At 37.6% G+C, this 13,460-nt stretch overlaps 1 protein-coding gene across 2 annotated transcripts in view; it reads right to left on the reverse strand.

Annotated features, from left to right (window-relative positions):
* Positions 1-391: 391 nt before the first annotated feature.
* Ccdc18 (coiled-coil domain containing 18) overlaps positions 392-13,460 on the reverse strand; it is a 91,413-nt gene continuing 78,344 nt past the window's right edge. For both annotated transcript variants that reach the window (XM_051198028.1, XM_051198025.1), the window contains 2 exons: positions 10,477-10,929; positions 392-540 (listed from right to left, as the gene is read on the reverse strand). In XM_051198028.1, the coding sequence (XP_051053985.1) occupies positions 526-540; positions 10,477-10,929 (468 nt within the window). In that variant the 3' untranslated portion in view covers positions 392-525. The remainder of the gene's footprint in view (positions 541-10,476; positions 10,930-13,460) is intronic.

Genomic DNA, 13,460 nt, shown 5'->3' on the forward strand with positions numbered 1-13,460 from the left:
CTTAATACTTACAATGACTAACTTTCTTTAGAACATATAGTTCTACCATGTTAAATAATTCTATTTAAAACAGAAACAGAAATAAGAACGAGTCTTTTTCATAGGGCTATTTGGTGATTAAATATAAAGTTTCTGATAAACATGGAACACCCAACAAGACTTAAGAACTTATTATAGAATGATTTGTAAATTCATATTGTTAATTTAAAAAATATTATAAAATAGGAGATAATAGAGTAGCATGACTAAAAATGCAAATGCTGAATTTACTTATTAGGTATTTTAGCCATTATCTTTATGTAAAAGACAAAGACAAAGAAACCAGCAATTTTCATCAAAAATAATAAATTACTTAATTTTCACTTAAAAATATAACTATATTTTAGAAAAGTTTCTTTAAAAATATTAAAATATAAAATTTATTCAAAATAATAAAATAACAGCTTCTATGAAATATGCACTACATATAATAAATAGCACAGTACCAACAATTCCATTTTTCATGACACAGATATCTTCTTTTAATTACAATTTTCCTCCCTAGAATGCAAGAGATTAATATTATGAATATTAAAGTCATATTGACTTAGCATTAAAATCTAACATAACATTCAAGCACATAATTTAAAGATGAAGTGGGAAATATTAACCAACTGAAAAAAATCAGAAAATGTCAATAAATCACATTTTAAAACAAGCAAGTAATTCTGTTAATGCTAATTTAGGGGCATACGTCTATACAAGGTTTTACACTCCAACTAGGGGACATAAAAAAACTTAAGTGCAGAGAGCTAGAGAGCAGTTGAGAGCTCTTGCTATTTCAGGAATTCCAGGTTTGATTCCCAGCACCCATGCATAAAGCCACAGGAAGACATACACACACACACCCACAAACACACACACACACACACAGATAAAATAAATCTAGAAGTGATATGGAGACATCAACATCTCATTATGGTTTAGGCAAACTGGTTATATGAACATGGAAAAATAAAGCAAAAAGAGAAATGTTTGCAGTAAAAGCAACACCGCATAGGAAAGACAGATGAAGACTTAAAGAATTAAAAAAATAGGCCAGATATCTTGACTTGGAAAATATTATCATGTTCCTATATATATTTCCTTGTTCTTTTGATTCATCTTTTTTCCTATCTTTGTTTTCATTTTAGCTGATTTTGTCATTTCCCATAATCACATTTTGTGAACTATTTTACCCTTTTTGGAAATAGGATGGATATGAGTACTTAATAAATTGCCTTTGCTCTAGTCCAAAACAAAATTAAGAGTGGTGTAACAAGAAAAATAAAAGCCCCAGAGTCTGATATTGGGGTTCAAGCTGAGGGTCAGATAAGCAAAGTAGCCAGCCACTAGCTCTTACCTCTACCTTAGACTGAAAGGGTCGATCCTGTCTCCAAGAGCTCTCCTCCAAATCTCAGACTGCTGCCTCTCCTCAATGTGGCTAGAGACTAAATCTCAGAATGCAGCCTGAGACACTGGGCCTCTGTCTTATATACTTCTGTAGGCCTGGGATTTGTTAATCTTTTAGACTGATTCACTCTTCTGTAGCCCTGAGTGGCCTTGAACTTACAGAGATCCATCCTGAGTCCTGGGATTAAAGGTGTGTAGCACTACTGCCTAACTTCTACAGCTAACTAGTGTGGCTAGCTTTGCATTTGGATATTTCAGGCAATCCTTACTAAATCTCATCACCACAGAGTGGGAAGCTTGTTTTTTCTTTTTGTTTATTTTGTTTTGTTTTATTTATTTCGTTGGCACAGTAGCTCAGGCTAGCTTCTAATTTGTGCTCTTCTTGCCTCAGTCTGCTCAACTAATGGGATTATAAGACTGTGTAAACACACCCAACCAGAGCAGGAGGGTTTTCTGTTTGGTTTGCTGTGAATGCAGGGCCTGCAGAGGCAGAAGGCCATCAAATTACCTGAAGTTGGAGGTGCAGAAGTTGTGAGCTACCTGACATGGGTGCTGTGAGACAAACTTGGGGACTGTGAGCCATCTCTCCAGTCCCAGAACAGGAGTTCTCAACATGAAGTCTCTGAACTTCAGAGTCTATGAATGTGTTCAGAATTTTTTTTTTTTAATGGTAGGATTTTACTCTCAGCAAGTATATAATAAAGAAAAAAGATGCTTATGTTTGGGAACACCCAAATATAAATTCGGGATTTTTTTCCCCTATTTACTTTAATACAAAAAGTACATCCCTTAAATATCAACAGGAAAGAGGTTGTACCAGACATTATGTTTGTTTTCTAAAAACTCCTTTGAATCTGGATACAATGGCCTTGTTTTATCTGGAAAGATGTCAAACATCAAACTAAAATGGAAGAGGTTTTCCCCAACATGTTCAGTTCTGAGTTCCCTGATGCAGTTAACATATCTGTAAACTCCACAGGAAGAGGTCAAATCTTTGCTTCTGAATCATCATGCAGCTGCAGTCTACTGCTTGACATCACATTCTCAGGGGCAGGAGAGGAGCTTGCCCTCAGGACCCACTCACTGAACTAGCACACAGAACGGAATGCCACCCCCTTGTTATTATTATTATTTGGTTTTTTTGAGACAGGGTTTCTCTGTAGCTTTGGAGCCTGTCCTAGAACTTGCTCTGTAGACCTGGCTGGCCTCGAACTCAGGGATCCACCTTTTTCTGCCTTCTGACATGGCCTCTTAACGTGGGGAGTTTCAAATGCAGTCTGCTATCTTCCTGCTGGATTATATGTAGTATGGAGCACATACCATGTCACAGAGAGCCACATTTCAAGCATTACAAATGCAACTGTAAGGCCCAGCAGCACACTTCTGTAATGCTATCACTTGGAAGGCTTCTGCCAAGTGGGTCACTTAAGATGTGAGGCCTCCTGACATAGACAGGACAGTTCCAAGTAGTCAGGGCTAAAACAGCAGACCCTATCTCAAAATGCCAAATAAAAAGTTTAAAAATGAAAGAATAGTCACAATCCCAAGTACTGACAGAGATGGGAGGGCATTCAAAAGTGATGAGTTTAAACAGTGTCTACATAGTTTATGGCAGAACCTGAGATAAGAATTGCATTCTAACCACGAAGGGTTTGCCATCACCTAGAGACTGGATTACTCAGAAGTGGGGCCAATGTGAAAATCCAATCCTACACATGGTATTTGGCAGAAAACATGATATAACACAATACAATTCTTTTCCTCGGAGGAAAATGCCTCCAAGGTCCAAGTCCTTCCATGGTCTTGCCTACTCTGCCATCCAGTGCTTGAAGGTCCTGTCATATGAGCAAGTAAATAGCTATGCTCTGAAGAAATGTCTAGGCCCATTACTTTGCCCTCAAGGCCGGCCAAAGACTTCAATGGGGACCAGCCTAGGTGGGTCCATTATCTTGGCTGTGTTATCGTAGGCACCTGTGAGCAAGAAGTCTCCATGGATAGGCTCAAACTTGACACCAGTCACTAAGTTCTGATGGCCAGGAATGGTGTAGATACAACGTCATTGTCAAAGGTCCCATACTTTGCAGGTGTTGTTACCACTGCCTGTTGCAATGTGGTAGCCATTGGGGGAAAAATTTATCCCATAGATTTCCTTCAGGTGGCCTCCTAGGAACATAATGCAATGTCCTGTGTGTAGGTCCCAAACTTGACCAAATGCATCCAGTCTCCCAGTGCCAGCCAAAGAGCCATCTTGATAGAAGGCAATGTCATACATACCCATGCTGTGGCCTTCCTGATGCAGGATCTCCTCTTGAGCCTCTAAATCCCATAAGTGCCATGAATGGTCATAATAGGTCATGCCCAGAAAACGCCCTGATGGATGCCACATTACCTGAGCCACACACACTGTATGACCTTCAATATCTGCCACTGGTTCATCGCTGTCCAGACTCCAAAGCTCCACAGAGCCATCAGCAGCACAAGAGGCCAAGCTGACAGACAGCCTTTTGGTCCAGTGAGACAGTGGATTTAGGATGGAACACAATTGCTCCTACATTTGTGTTATGGCCTTGAAGAGTGTGAAGGAGACTGCAAAGCCCACTCCAACAAGTTGTGGCTAGCATTTTAGAACTGGAATTAAAGTGACAGTGGGAGATTGGCTGATCATCTCCAATCTGACTGCAGAAATTATTCAAAGACCAGAGAGATTTGTACAGCTCTTGCATCTGGGGTGTTCTGGTTGTCTGGGAATCTCCTTATGCAGATGGGCCTCCTCCAAGCATTTCATTGCCTTGGGGAGTGAATAATTAGTCTGGCCACCTTTAGGCTATTTGGCCCTTCATGGTACCAGGTTTGCTGATACTATTCTTTTGACTTAGATTTCTCATCATCTTTTTTTGCCTTTTTTAAGGCATCAGTTCCAACCACTGAGAGAACATTTCTTAACCTTTCTCTTCTTTCAGCAGGACCTTCTCCAAAAAGTGTGATAGGTTCTCCCAAGTCTTAAAGGCAAGCCTTGACCTCTGAGTCATCTGTGGAAACATTGATTTGCCAAGCTCTCTTTCTTCTTTCAAACTGTGCCGCTCAATGATGTGATCCTCAATTTCAAATACTTCCATGGAGGTTATATTAATATTTCCAGCTTCAATGCCTTCTTTTCCCAAAATCCCAGACTCCCTTTAGCCAGATATTCCCTCTCTTTCTCTTCCAAGCTTCCATAATAGAAGTGTAGTTTCTTCACAACAGGAACAACTAAATCATCAGGTGCTTTTAGTTTTAGTTGCTGTGGAGGAGGCCATGCTGGCTTGGCTCTGGAGCCTCGAGGCCCTAGCCAAATCCAAGCTCTGCTTTTCAGACCATCCACCGCATGCCTAGCAAAGTCCAGGATTTTTTATATGTGTATTTTTTTTTTTTCAGTTGAGCTTTTGTCAGTCAGGAATCTGATTTTATATTCCATGTGTTGAGGCTTTATTGTGAATTGATTTCCAACAACATAGGAAACACAAAGATTGCTAACCATTGGAAAAACCAGTACTGGGCTGCAACACAAGAAAGAAAGCTAATACTTAGTAAATACTTCTCGTGTGCCAATTTTAATGTTTGTTCAGTTGTGCTATTGGATGTTAAGACTACATTCTCTGTAGCAGGACTGCATTGAAGCCAGCTGATGCTCCACACATAGCACAAGGAGGGTGCCTCTAGGCACTTTCATTGTTTAAAACAAATTGCTTAAAAGTCCTTTCCACCTCTCAGATATTACAAGAAGGAGAATGTAACTCAATGCCAAAGTACTTGCTTATTGGGCACTGGGTTCAATTCCCAATACCACAAATACAAACAAATAAATTAAAAAATAAGTGTTATTAGCCAGGTGAGGTGGCACACGCCTTTAATCCCAACACTGGGAGTCAGAAGCAAGTAGATCTCTGTATGTTTGAAGCCAGCCTGATCTACAGACCAAGCAAGTTCCTGGATCCTGGACAGCCAGGGCTACACAGAGAAACCCTCTCAAGGAACCCAAATAAACAGAGTGTTATCTGGCCCTAACCAGATCATAATTGAAAGAAGTGAAACCATAGCTAGAAAACAAAGATCTTGTGGCCGCTTCAAACATTTTAATGTTAAGCCATTCACTATATAAAATAAAAGAAATTGATACATCAAGCAGTGCATATTAAATCTGAACATGAAAGATGAAGGAAATTGTTTTAAAAAGTTAAGTGTAGTAATAAAGGAGTTAAGAGTATGATAGCTAGGACAAAAAAGTTCTGTGGGCTCTTTGGTGCCATAAATATCTACTTAATTTCTTCAGGCATTAATCCAATGCTGTCCTAGAGCCTGTGGATAATCATCCATGAAACAGAAAAATAAAATTGAAAGCTATCTATCTCTAATTGAATAAATTATTTTTCTATCAGCTTGACACACTAGGTTTTATTATAACAATTCTTAAGTTTTCCTGGGATAAAAGAATTTTAAAATCCTGCTTTTAAACTGGAAATTAGTGTAATCCATACTTAATAGTATGTCAAACAATCAGAACTAGCCTGTAGTTCAAGATTCTGTATCCTAATTTAAAATTTTTCTTATGTCACATTTTACAAACCAGTATATACATTTAATTCAACATTTATATGACTAAATAATAAACAGCAAAAAGATTTTTCATTCAACAATTAACAATTTTAACTATGAATTTTCTTTATTTAAAAGAAAGTTAATAGTGAATAAGATAAAAAAAAAAAAATACAGGCCCTTAAGAAAAAAGTATTGAGAAGATGTCTTCAGTTACTTTTAAGATTAAGGCACAATAGCATAGTGAATTAAAGAAAATTCATTAAGCAAAAAGTCAATGCAATTAAGCCTCTTGAACTACATGAGTTTAAAGTTGTAAGTACTGTCATTAACACATTTAAAACTTAGTAGATCATCATTCACAATAAACATTTGAGTACTGAGCTTAATATTAGGTTTTTAAGAATCCAATTCTATGTTTAAGAACTGACTATGGTATTTTGAATAATTTAATTTGGCATTGAACTCCATGACAACTGAATAGGTAAAATGACTTAAAGATGCATGTATGCAGTAGTCCAGTGTATACAGACTAGGGAATAATTTTACTAGTATAGTGCTTTCAATGTATCCTCCCTTCCCTTTATCCCTGTCTTCTATTCCTTCCTCCTCCATCTCTTTTACCATGGTCTTACTACTAGCCCAGGCTAGCTTTAACTTAGAGAAATCCACCAGCCTCTGCTTTCCCAATGATGGAATTAAAGTTATCACCATAAACTAGTTAGCTATGTTTTACTCTCTTAATCCCTAACTGACTAAGTAGTTCCAAAAGAATATGATTACTGAAAGGTATAAACTAAACTCTAAGGCTTCACTTCTAATAATTCACACTGGGGAGATATTGTATAAGTTCCTATTTAACTCTTATTATTTATACTAGAGAGAAATAAAGGGACCAGACCCCCCCACTCGGCCCCCTGCTTTAGCAGCTATGACAGGCTACAGAAAAAACATGTAGGCATATGTACAAAGAAACTCCAGATCCCCTGGCCTCCTGGAGCCTAGGACCAAAACTGAATACAAAGAAACTCCAGATTCCCCCCACCCCCCTACACACACACACCAGCTTCCTAGATACTTGGTTCCTGGGAACTGTTTGGCCACAAAAGAAACTCCAGGGGAGACCAAAAACTCCTCTGTAGTCTCCAAGATACAGTTCTAAAAACTATTGGTATTTCTGTAGAACAGGTCACCTGAAAGTAACAAGACAAAGCCACAGAAACCACCAAATCTCAGCACTGACCAATGAGAATAATTGGTACACAGGTATTTCATGCCAAAATATGACTTTGAGAAAGTCCCCTAATTGTTCTCAAATGTCAACCAATCAGAAATCAACCCCTATCTACCGATTATAATCCTTGAATTACTTTTCCTTTAATTCCTTGTCATGGTTGGATGAACAATAAACCTTGCCTTTACAGTTTGGTGGGTCTGTCTCCTTGGTGGTCTCTTTGGGGATTTTTGAGACTTGGGCACAACAATTACTATTCACTATTAATTTTTACAATATAGGGAAAACAGGGATTCAGATTTTTCATTGATGTAATGGGGATAATATCACTACAATGAAGAAATACTAAACACTATTAGTGATTATTACTAATATAATAGTTTCATCACAGGATTGTTAAAGGGATTGGGTTTATATAAAGAATTTAGACTAGTATCTTGAATATAGATAAATACCATATGTTATGACCACAAATTTGCCATTTTTTGGTCAAATTTATCCTGTATAAAATAGATTCTATTTTTACCAAAACCATCACTAATCATTATTAGAATAGAGAAGAAGTTCTAAAACAGGGCAGGAGTGTACCTCTGAGAACACTTTTAAGAGTATTGTTTGGTTGTCCTTATGATGAAAAAAAAAATGATATTCTGCTTCTGGCATACAATAGGGGTAAATGATAGCAGCTGATCTTATGGCTATCTGGCTAGTAAGTCTACTAAACTTTCAGGTATAATGGTGTATTTGTACTTTTCCACTCTCAAAGTTAACTACTTCATGTAGTTTTCCTTTTTTTTTTTTTTTTTTTTTTTTTTTTTGAGAAAGGATTTCTTTTTGTAGCCCTGGCTGTTCTGGGACTTCTGTAGACCAGTCTATCCTCAAACTCACAGAGAACCACCTGCCTCTATCTCCCTGCTGGGATTGAAGGTGTGCTAGTTTTTCTGTTCCTAAACCTCCAATACCTTTGGTGTGATGGTGCATGCCACCTTTAACCTCAGCATTTAAGAAGCAAAAGTAGGTGGATCTCTGTGAGTTGGAGGCCAGCCAGGGTTGCCTAGTATAGTAAAAAACAAGCTTCCATTACCTGATTCTGACTTAGATAATAAGCTTGACAAAGAGACAATAAAGAAATTTCTCTCCCACTGAAAACCTGCCCTGCTTGTTTGCTTTTATATCCACATGGCCTGTCTTCCTTCTTGTTGTGTCCCCATGTCTTCTACACAACACCAACTCCTCTGCTTGCTCTATAATCTCTTAAGTCTACCTGAAAGATATTTCTCCTCCTATTCTCTGGGCTAAATTACCAGTTTCCATGTCTATTGAATTATTTCTATCAAGTCACAAAATGATGTTTTTTGAGAGTCATAATTTATTAAAGTAATACATGTAAAAAAAATCTTATAACATTCTGTTTAATACTATATCATACAAATATTACTATCATGAATCACTTGTATATCTGACTCTGATTATATGGTTCAGTCATACAATCTCCAAAAAAGTATACATATAGCATGTATCACTTAATGATATTGCATACATGCTATCACTCTAGTGAGTTATTCACGCACATACCTGAGTAAAGCAACTTCAACATACTGTTAAGAAAGCAGTACATGTATCAAACACTACCATAGACACTATTCAGAGACCATGAGCTATATGGGCGGCATATTAGAGGGGGAGATAGTCTATTTCTGAAGTCACTTCTACTCTGTCTTGCTTACATGTACTTTATACTTCCATGTTTATGTCATTTCATACCCTGCAATTCCTGTGGGATTATTGTCTCTGTAGTAAGTTACAGAATCCTTTGGGAATACAAATGGGAGCTATTGCTGGTAGACCTAGCTGAGCAAATACAGAAAAGAGATTCACAAATAACCATAAAAAAAAAAAAAAAAAAGAGAGAGAGAGAGAGAGAGAGAGAGAGAGAGAGGGAGAGAAAGAAAAGAAAAAAGATATTAAAATACAAGAATGAGGTCCAGTCTTGAGTTGGTCTTCAGATGAACAATATAAAGCCAGAAGCTTATGTGACATTAAGGTAGTCAGACATTAAAAAAAAAATGGGGGGGGGTTAATATTCTGTAAACATCAAGGAAATGGAAATTAAAGTGTTCTATGTTTCTACATCACCCCAGTCAGAATGGCTATCACATCAAATGACAAAAAATGTTGACATGGTTGACATGGATATGAGGGATGAGGAACCCTAACACAGTGTTGACAAAGCTGTAAACAAAATAATATTTTATCTCTTAAAACAAAAAGAACATCCTTTTCATACTAAGCTTTCATTTGTCTTCTTTACTGCTTATCAAAAAAGTTTTCTTGGTGCTTCCGCAGAGATAAAGCTTTCATACTTTTACTCAGAAGTTCTGCTCACAAGTGCCACCAACAGTCTCCACATTAACACACATGGTAGTCAGAATTGACCTCTGCTTTAGCAACACAGGCACAACTCATGTCCTCTGCCAACTACTATGCATGCATACTTTTTATTCTATTTCATAAAAGGTTTGTTTTTCAGTTAATTGTATTGAATCTTCAATCTCAATCTCTCTCTCTTACACACATCCCTGCCTTTCTTCCCTCCCTCAGATGGGGACTCACTATATAGTTTGTTTTTAAGACAATATCTCATGTAGCTCAGGATGGCCTGGACCTTACTCAGTAATATAGGATAACCTTAAACTTCTAATCCTAAGCATCTCCCAAGAGCTAGGAATACTCCTATAATAATAATATGTAATATTATTATATATACTATATATAATAATCCTATAAAAGTGAATACCCAGTATATGCGGGAGAGTGAGCCCAGGACTTCAGCCATACCAGGCAGATACCCTACCAACTGAATTACATTTTCCACTGTAGAATCTTTAATTTCTTGAACATGTGAAGCAAAATACTTCAGGAATAACTGTTTCTATCTCAGTTTACTCTACTGGTTTAACCCAGCATTATGGCTTTAAATATTATCTATATGCTGTGATGACACCTAAATTTTAAACTTGATTTTCAGAAACCCAATCTATATGGACTCTTTCCTCAAATAATAAAATAATATTTAGTGAAGAAAAATTAACTTTTTTTTTTTTTTTTTTTTTTTTTTTTTGGTGAGGTGCTTGATCTCACAATCCTCCTGCTTCTGTCTCCTAAGTGATGGATTATCGCTATGCAACAACAAACCTGGTACAAATTACTTTATCTTGTAATATGTGAGAAATACATACCTGAGTTAAACCAGCAGCTGTTTGCAGAGAAGACTTTTTTAACAGTCTCACTTCTTTGTTTATATATCTCAGCATTCCACTAAGAGTACTAAAGTCATTACTTTCAGAACTATCATCCTCTAGGCTATATGGAAGAGGCTTAGACGAATCTGCTGAATGCTTGAAAGGTAGGCCTTTATGGCCACCTTCTAATTGCATTTTCTTTAAGTCCTGTAGCAATTCTTCAGAGAGATCTTCATTGCCATGACTTTTGAAACTAAGGTCACTGGCACTGATAGAGCGGCGTAGTTTTCTACATTTGAAAAATGACATCTGAGAATGTTTAGCAAACTTTGGATCTTGAATATCAGGCATAATTTCTGTTAGAGTTGTAAATGAAGCTGGTAGAAACTTGAGGTCTTCTGTCTTTTCATGTCCAGAAATTTTGGCTTGCAATCTGGATAATTCAGATTCCTGTAGAAAATTTGGTACATGGTACATAGTACATGCTCAATATATTTCTGTTTACTAAACTACTTATAAATCATAGACTCTTAGTCATCTTTGTCACAGTATGGAAACTTTTTAAAATAATAGTTCTTGAGGTTTTTTTTTGTTTTTAAGATATATTATATATATATAGTATTCTGCCTTCATGTATGCCTACACACCAGAAGAGGGCGCCAGATCTCATTATGGATGGTTGTGAGCCATTAAGTGGTTGCTGGGAATTGAACTCAGGACCTCTGGAAGAGTAGCTAGTGCTCTTAACTCCTCTGAGCCATCTCTCTACCCCTAGTTCTTGAGAAGTTTACAAGGGGTTTTCAACACTTGTACTACTAAAGACAGTTGCATTTAGAGATAATTATGTATTTTCATTTGAAAATTGCTTCCAATATTCTAATGAATTTCATGGAAACTATATTTCCATGAAGAATATTTTAATGTTAAAGATTTCAATCTTATACCTATAAGTTTATCTGTGAAAGTATTGAGGTAAACTACTTTTTTCGTAATCTAACATGGACATACATTTAGAATTTCTAATAGGAAGTAAATACATATTGGTTATTGTCTTAGTCACTTTTTTACTGCTGTGACAAAGCACCATGCCAAGGCAATTTCTAGAAGACAGCATTCAGTGGGGCTTAACATTTCCATCCCCATCATGGTGGGGAGTGTGACACCAGGCAGGAGGCTGGTACTGAAGCAGGTAGCTGAGACCTCATGCCTGACCCCCCAAGCAAGAGAGCAAGAAATCCAGAGCCCAACTCCACTGACGTATTTCCTCCAAAATGGCCACACCTCCTAATCCTTCCCAAACAGTTCCACAAACTAGAGACCAAATATTCAGACATATGAGCCTATGTGGGCATTCTCATTCAAACCACTGCATTCTACTTCCTGGTCCCCAAAGGCTTATGACCTTATCATAATGCAAAAGTCCAACTTCAGCCTCAACACTGTTTCAAAGTTGAAAGTCCCTTCTGAAACTAAAGGCAGGCAGTCTCTTAATTGCACTCCCTATAAAACAGCAAATTACACTTCTAACATACAAGACATGGAATATACATCATCATTCTTAAAAGGAGAAATGAAGGCATAGTGAGGAAATACTGAACCAAAGGAAGACCAAAATTCAACAGGGAAAACTCCAAATCCTGTCATAAGACTTAGATGGTCTCACCCTTCCAAATTCACTGAGTACAACACAATTCCCTCTCTTGGGCTGGTCCCACTCTGTCGACAGCTCTCCCTGACAATTATCCCACTACTCGAGTACATTATCTCCAGCATCTGGGTCTCCAACACAATCCAGACTTCATTTTCACAGCTTTAGGCAATAGCCTTTCTTAGCCTCCATGAAAAGAGCCCCTGCGATATGTCTCGCCTCTGAGACTTTCCTTAACCCCTTTACTTAGGTATGCTTCATGACTCTAAAGCCAGAACCAAGTGGATGAAGCTGTCAAGCTTGACTGCTTGCTTGGGATGAAATCTGCCCCCCCTCAATTATATTTCCATAAGCTTTGATTTGTTATTGCTCTTTAGGAACAAGTAATTCCTTAGCTGTTTTCTTTCCATAAACTGCAGGGTTAGCTGGGTGGGGAATCTCACCTCAGGGCACCACTCCCTTTATTTAATTTCTTCATGTCTCTTTCAGCCCAAACTGTGGTTCCAACATTAAATTTCCTGGTGCTCTTCTCCTCAAACTATATTTTACTTGGTCTTGTCATTTTAGATCTGCATAAGAGTAATCACTAATAACATTGTGATTACTAATAACATGACAGAGTCAACATTTGACTGTTCTGAAATCTCTGCCAACAAAATTAATCCCAAACTTCAGTATAGCTTCAGGTAGATTTTTAGGATAAGAGCAAAAAGGAGCCAGATTCTTTGCCAAAATATTACAAGAATGATCTCTAGCTGTGTTAGTTTGAAAGAAAATGGCCCTCATAGGAAGTGACACTATTAGGAAGTGTGGCTTTGTTAGAGGAAGTGTGTGACTGTGGAGGTGGGCTTTGAGGTCACAGACATACCTAAGCTATGGTCAGTGTGGGACACAGTTGCTTCTGCTGCCTGCAGAGCAAGATGTAGAACTCTGAGCTCTTCTCCAGCACCATGTTTGCCTGCACACCACTATGTCCCACCATTACGATAATGGACTAAACATCTGAAACTGTAAGCTAGCCCCAATTATATGTTTTCCTTTATAACAGTTGCCATGGTCATGGTGTCTCTTCATAGCAATAGAAACCCTAACTAAGATGTAGCATGAATTCTAATTGGTCTTAGTCAGCTACCAGGGGGTGAAGGCTGAAGGATCAGAGAAGCAGAGCAGAAAGCGACTAGACTAGAGCGATCCTGTCCTCAGACTGCATCAAATTGAGTTGTTTCCCTCACTTCTGATCTTATTCTCTGTCACTGCCTGATGTTCTTTATGGAATTGCTTTCTACTCTTCAGCTACTGGGATTTATGTTTTTGGTTTTAGTCTTTGACATGT

The sequence above is a fragment of the Phodopus roborovskii genome, unplaced genomic scaffold (assembly GCF_943737965.1).
Source record: "Phodopus roborovskii unplaced genomic scaffold, PHOROB, whole genome shotgun sequence".
Lineage (NCBI taxonomy): Eukaryota > Metazoa > Chordata > Mammalia > Rodentia > Cricetidae > Phodopus > Phodopus roborovskii.